This window comes from Vulpes vulpes, chromosome 13 (assembly GCF_048418805.1).
Source record: "Vulpes vulpes isolate BD-2025 chromosome 13, VulVul3, whole genome shotgun sequence".
NCBI classification, from domain to species: Eukaryota; Metazoa; Chordata; class Mammalia; order Carnivora; family Canidae; genus Vulpes; species Vulpes vulpes.
The window spans coordinates 43,250,702-43,257,770 of record NC_132792.1 but is presented as its reverse complement, the minus strand read 5'-3'; the positions used below and the strand labels follow the sequence as shown (position 1 = coordinate 43,257,770).

General features: G+C 54.7%; 1 protein-coding gene across 1 annotated transcript in view; it reads left to right on the top strand.

Annotated features, from left to right (window-relative positions):
- Window positions 1–387: 387 nt before the first annotated feature.
- Window positions 388–7,069, top strand: part of NECAB1 (N-terminal EF-hand calcium binding protein 1) — a 187,590-nt gene continuing 180,908 nt past the window's right edge. The window contains exon 1 of the mRNA XM_072734344.1: window positions 388–612. Within this exon, the coding sequence (XP_072590445.1) occupies window positions 514–612 (99 nt within the window). The 5' untranslated portion in view covers window positions 388–513. The remainder of the gene's footprint in view (window positions 613–7,069) is intronic.

Below are 7,069 nucleotides of genomic sequence, written 5' to 3'. Positions count from 1 at the left end.
GCCTGGAGGGGGCGGCCCAGGGGGGGAGGGAGGAGGGGGGAGGGGGGCGGCGCGCCGGGCCGGGGCACGGGGGGCGCGGGGGCGCCTGGCGGGGTCGAGGGGATCGGAGGGGCGCCGGGCGGGGGCGCGGGGGTCGCGGGGGTCGCCGGACCGGGTCGCGGGGTTGGGAGGGGCGCTGGGCCGGGGCGCGGGGGTCGCGGGGCGCCGGGCGGGGTCGAGGGGGTCGCGGGGGCGCTGGGCGGGGTCGAAGGGGTCGCAGGGGCGCGGGGCGGGGGCGCGGCGGTGCGGAGCGCGGGGAGGAGCCGGAGCGGGCGCCGGCGGCGGCGGAGGGGGAGGCGCGAGCGCGGAGGGGAGCGGGGAGCGGGGAGCGCGGGGGGGGCCGGCACAGTCGCGGCGGAGCGCGGAGCGATCGCCCGCCCGCCCGGCAGCCCCGCCGCCCAGCCCCGCCGCCCAGCCCCGCCGCCCAGCCCCGCCGCCCAGCCCCGCTCCGCCGCCGCCGCCGGGCTCGGGAGGATGGAGGGCTCCCCGGAGACGTCGCCGTCCTCCACCAACTCCTCGGACGAGCTCAGCTCAGCCCTGCAGCTGTCCAAGGGCATGTCCATCTTCCTCGACGTGAGTACGGGCGGCGCAGTGGGGTCGGGGGCCGCCGCGCTCCCCGGGGGGTCCCCTCGCGCTCCCCGGGCCCCCCCCGCGCTCCCCTCTCCCCTGTGCTCCCCTCTCCCCGGGACGCCCCCCGCGCTCCCCTCTCCCGGGACGCCCCCAGCGCTCCCCTCTCCCCGGGGCCCCCCTGCGCTCCCCTCTCCCCGGGGCCCCCCTGCGCTCCCCTCTCCCCGGGGCCCCCCTGCGCTCCCCGGGCCCCCCGCGCTTCCCTCTCCCCGCGCCCCCCTGCGCTCCCCTCTCCCCGGGGCCCCCCTGCGCTCCCCGGGCCCCCCCGCGCTTCCCTCTCCCCGCGCCCCCCTGCGCTCCCCTCTCCCCGGGGCCCCCCTGCGCTCTCCTCTCCCCGGCCCCCCCGCGCTCCCCCTCCCCGCGCCCCCCTGCGCTCCCCGGGGCCCCCCCCCGTGCTCCCCTCTCCCCGGGACGCCCCCCGCGCCCCCCTGCGCTCCCCGGGCCCCCCCTCGCTCCCCTCTCCCCGGGCCCCCCCCCCGCGCTCCCCCTCTCCGCACCCCCCGCGCCCCCCTGCGATCCCCTCTCCCCGGGGACCCCCCGCGCTCCCGCCCCCCGATGCCCGCGCCGCTGCGGGGGACCGCCTGCCTCTCAGCCGCCGGGATCCGGGGTCCGGCACCTGCGGCTCCGGGCGGGGCGGCCCCGGGAGACCCGCCGAAGTCGGCTTCTGGGGCGGCGTGGCCTGGGCGCCGGGTCGTGACCGCGGCCGCCTCCCCCCGGGCGCCGACGGACGGACGGACGGACGGAGGGACGGAGCTCCCGGGACGCCCCCTTGCTTCTCTTCTCCTTCCCGGTGATCCTCCTGCTGCCTCCCTCCCGTCGCGCCTCCCCGAGACCCCCCAAGTTTCCTTGCCTGCTCCTCGGTCCTGCATTCTCACTGCTCTTCCCTTGGGGCTCCCCCCCGCACCCCCTTGGGGATTGAGTCCCTTCATTTTTCTAATAATGCTGATCGTTTGTTTTTTTTTTTTTCCTCATTCTTGGTTGCCTTTTTTTTTCTCCTACTTTTCTGCCCCCACGCTGGGGTTTTTACCTTTAGAGCAGTTTATATCTCCATTTTGCTTTTCTCCCCTTTTCTGCTGTTTCTGTACTTTATTTTTTTCCGCCCCGCGCCGGCTCTTTCCTCCGCTGTGGGAGGAGGGGCTTCCAGCCCTGTCGCCTGCGGGCCTCCGCCGCTCCCGTCACACTCCTGCTGGCCCCTGGAGGTAGTTGCTCGCCCTGTGGGCCCAGTTCTGGCCACTTCTCCTCTAGGCATGATAGAAAATTGGCTCGAGGCGTGGAGGAGGGCCCTGTGCCCTCTCCTCTACCCTCCCCTGAGATCATTTCTTATTAAAAAATCCAGCTGTACGTGAAATTAAAATACATTCATTTGTGGAGAGATGAAAATGTGAGGAAGTCCATTTACTAGTGTCATCGTGGGGAAGCAGATGTCATGAAGATAAGAAGGATGGGGTGAGGAGCCCTCCCAAGTTTATTTTGAACGGATTAGCTGGGCTTTTTATTTTTTTTTAAAGATTTTATTTATTTATTCATGAGACACAGAGAGAGAGAGAGAGAGAGGCAGAGACACAGGCAGAGGGAGAAGCAGGCTCCATGGGGGGAGCCCGACGACGTGGGACTGGATCCTGGGTCTGCAGGGTCAGGCCGGCGGAAGGCAGACGCTCAACCGCGGAGCCCCCGCCCCCGGGCTGCCCTAGCTGGGTTTTTTTAAATTGGGATAGAAAACCGTATTAATAAGAAGATCTGGTCTAAGGCAGATGTGTCTCCTGGCAGCGTCCTCCCCTCATCACCGTGCTGTTCCAGTTGGGGATCCAGGCGTTCTCCGGCTGGCCCTCTTCCCACCCAAACAGTCTGATTCCCATTCCTTCTCTCGGTAGGAGTGAGTACCTTATTTTTCCTGAGCACTTCTCTCTGCTTGGTTCTGGTCAATCAGATGGTGTTCTCGTGCTGGTGGTTTGACTGGCTATGCTGTTATTTCTTTTAAATCCTGCTGTTCAGGGCCAAAAAGCCCTTGAGGAAATGGAGCTGGGGGAAGGAGGCACATAGCACAGGTGAGAAAGGAATCTTCAGCCAGTAGCCTCAGGGTCCCAGAAAGTCACGTCTGTTAGGAGGTCAGTGGCTAAGCTGCCCTGAAGTTGGTTCAGAGAGGGCAAGAGGGCCCCTCCATTCATTCTGGCCTGGTCTTCGCTCTGTCCCCCAAGGATATCAAGTGCTTCTCTGTGACTTTCCCAAAGCAGTTAACAAATCCTGGAGATACCGTAGAGATGAATGGACTGAGCTGTGTAAATGAAGGTCAGCCTCCTCGACACCCATGCTAATGTAGCCCAACTGTTCAAACTGCTGTTAAAAAAGAAAAGAAAAGAGGAAATTAAAATCTTACTTATTATTGTATAGACACGATTGTTCTTAAGCTCTGTCAATAAACAGCATCAGGTCCCTGTCCTGAAGGAACACGTACTCTATGAATAGGATATCCTCCCCTTCTATTTCTAGAATTTAAAAATAAAAATACAAAACCGATTTCAGATGAGAAGTGTTGACATGCTTGTTCGCCAGTAAATTCTAGTGTCTATAGAAAAAAAAAAACGTGCCACTGGATTTTATCTCTAGAAAAGATTTTGTTTATACTTTTCTTTGAGATATTTTGTGAAAAATCTAGCACTCTGGCGAAATTTGTGACACGAAAAAGGATTTGTTACTTGGGGATTTTTGCATTATTCATTTCTGGATCATACTGCTTTTAGCAAAAATAAAATGTTATATGTAAATACATAATTTATTTGATTTGTTTTAATATATTCTAGTAGCACTGCTAAAAATGATTGCTTTTTGAATTCTATTCAGATTATAGCAAGTAGGTCATAGGTAACCCCTTTTTCAAAGAGGTACAGGGATGAAACCCAGACTAATTTCCAAATTTGAGGAAAACTTCGATTTCCAGTGTGTGTATATACCAATGTCACTGTAGTAATCAGTCCTCTGAGAAATAATTGGAACCGGTCTTGAAGATGCCGTTGATGACATGACCGGGCATGTCCAGCTGGGAAGACACTAGCCATAGATCAGATAATCAGAGAGAGATTGACCCTAACTATTGGCTTCTGCTCCATTTGCCAATATGTCCAAATCAGGAGGTTGTATTAAGTGAGAGTTCATAGGGTATGAAAACTGAGAAGAAAAAGCCAACGTGCCGTCTAAGTGTGCTCTGTGGATTGCTACATCTCTGTCCCCTACCCAGTGCCAACATCACAGTAGCCAAATCCACAAATCAATACAGACACTGTCCCATTAGGAGTGTGATTTATATTCTTTTCTATCTAAAAAAAATGACAGGATTGCTTAGCAGTTCATCTTGAATATTCTCAAATGCCCACTGGGGGGCTTAGGAAACCCAGGGCTGGCCCCAGGGCTTGCACAGCACCGAGCCCACTGCTGCCCGCGGGAGGGGGACTGCACTGCGTGTGGTGTCGTGTGCAGCAACGTGGAAGGACCAGGCGGGTGGCGGTTCTTTTCTTTCTTACCACCTGTATACTGTCTTTGCAGGTTATTTCTTTTCAGATACCAGAATAAAGTCTGTAATTTAGAGTACTAGTCTGTAGAGCGTGTGGTCCCTCTTTTGGGTCTTTACGTTCCTCAGCTCTGCTGCTGTGCAAAGGAGAAAAGCCAACCTTCGGTCAGCCCTCGAGGCATGATACACGTGCAGTGAATTAGGTACCACTTCACCACGTGGTGCCACCGTCTTTTCCCAAACAGTTTTGCTTTGTAGCTGGAAGGGAAGTGGCCCCTTCCTCATTTTAGTAGAGGCAGACACCGGGCCTGGAAGGTTCTGGAGGGGAGAGAGGTGACTTTACTCTTGCTCTTCCCTCCCTTCCCCCAACCCATCATGCATACCCGTGAACACCGAACACCATGCACGATGCCTGGGCGCTCAGGGACTTGGTGACAACGAGTCACAGTTCTGCTTTGCCAACGATACTGCATTGCAAAGTCCCCCGCGCAGCTACGCATCCTCACCTGTGCAGGAGGTGAGCCAGACAGAGGGCTTCGACATTGTTCAGTCGGGAGGATGGCAGTTAACCCCCTCGCTTGTCTACCCTGAGTGGCCAGACAGACAGCACTCCCCTGGGTTTCAAAAACTGCAGAAATAAGAGAAACTCAGCTTTAATGTTAGCATGATTTATTTATTTATTTATTTATTTATTTAATCTATTTTTTATTGGTGTTCAATTTGCCAACATACAAAATAATTCCCAGTGCTCATCCCATCAAGCACCCCCCCCCAGTGCCCGTCACCCAGTCACCCCCACCCCCCCGCCCACCTCCCTTTCCACCACCCCTAGTTCGTTTCCCAGAGTTCGGAGTCTCTCATATCATGTTTTAAACCGTCGCTTCACATCAGCCCTATTCCAGGCAAGAGTGAGAAGATAAAAATGTTCCTGCTGGTTTACCTTCCCTCCAGGCCTCCTTACTGCTCCACCCCCCCCTGCAGCCCATCTCCAGGCAACCGGGGGAGCAGAACTACCCCCCCCCCCCCCCCCCCCCCCGCCCCAGGCCACACCCCCTGGTCTGCCCAGCGGGTCTTCCCTTCTGGGTGCCACTGGGCCATCTGAGGAGCTCCAGCTGCCTTGGCCTCTCTCCTGGCCTCTCGGAGGCCATCTCAGCTCATTACTTATTTTTAACCAGGTACAGGGTAGGAAGCACTTCGCAAACTGTCCGTTTTTTAGGCCTCGGTGATAGCATTTGCATTTTTAACAGCCGCCTTGGATGACTGCAGGTGCAAAATGAGGAATTTCAATGAAGGCCACCAGAGAGTCTCTTTGGGGGGTAAGGGGTGCTGCTGGATCATTCTTAAGTTGTTGCAGAAACGCAGCATAACCTGTGCGTTCTGGCCACGCTATCCGTGTCCATTTACTCTCCATCCTGTGGTCTTAAATGTAGGATTAGGCAATCCGGAGGGCTGCGGAGGCCTAACGTTATGAACTCAGTCCGCACCTGCAGGACCTGTTTTATTAGTCTGTGGGCTCAGAGGCAAAATTTGCAGCAGAGCCAGTTCTGTTCATATTTAATTACAAAGAACTGTCTTAATAAAGAAAGTTACTGTCTTAATGTCATCACTAAGGGGCTGAATGTTATTTAAGACAGTTCTTTATGAAATGATGGAAGCCAGGGATCCGAGTCTCTGGTGTGTGGTTATTCCTATTCTAGTTACTCATAAGGACACACTAGCTCTTGAAATAGAATCTGAGGGTATATTAAAGGTAAGACTCAGGCTGTGTCTCATGTCTCCCTGACACTCAGCTGGGGCTTCACAGTTTCAGAGGAGAGGAGGACACTGGTCCTGGTGGAGAGATGGGAGTCCCAAAACCCCCACTAGAAATTACCTCTGTGGAGTAAAAAAGGATTTGTGTCTCATTCGGCCTTAAACATAGAAGCTCTTACAGCTGAGAGCAGTTTTCTTGCAATAATGGAATAAACTTAGTTGATAAAGGGGACCAACTTCTTAGGCACACAAGTCAGGATGATGCATATCTGTTGTCGGAAATTTTTCCTACGTGAGATTTTTAGTAATATTAGTACCTGATAATAAACGCATTGTAATGATGTTTAGATTTAACCATCCTTCATCTTCGTGAAGTCAACAGAAGGAAAGGGGGTAATGTTTATATAGTAGAAAGCAGTAGAGCTTTGGTAGTGAGAACTATCGCTTACGTTTCAAGCTGCCCACCAAGAAGCGATGACCTAAATTTAAGAGTAGCTGTGGTTTCTTAACGTATACGGCTCAGAAAAAAAATGATCCTCAAGTGCCCCTTTCGTGTGATTCAAGGTTATCTTTGCAGTATGATAAAGGGACATTTTCCTTGGTGCTATATATAACATAGCTGTGTGTTATATTCTCCAGATTTTTTTTTTCCCTGTCAGTATATGGTTATCAGCTGGGGCTAATTTGATTGTCGCTAACAGAAAAAAATAATAAACTATCTTAAGATTTAAAACAATTTATGGGCTTCTGTAATGAAAAGTGGAGATCATCTGGTCAGGGTGTCTTGCTCAGAAGCTCAGGGAGTGTCATCAGGATCTACTTTCTTTGGTCTCTGGTTGGATGCTGCTTTCTTGAGGGCTGGTTATGTCCGGGTCGTATGCTGTATTACTTTCCTGTGGCTGCTGTAACAGTGTACTGCACACAGAGGGCCTTAAACAACCAGATTTGCTCTCTCAGCCCTGGAGGCTAGGGGGGTGACGTCAAGGTGCAGGCAAGACGACCTTGCTCCCTCTGAAGGCTGTAGGGGGAGTCTGCTCGATACCTGTTCCCCTAGTGACTCATGGTGGCCAGTCCTTTACACTCCTTGGCTTGCAGCAGCATCACACCAACATCTGCCTACATTATCATGTGGTCTCCCCTGTCTCTGCA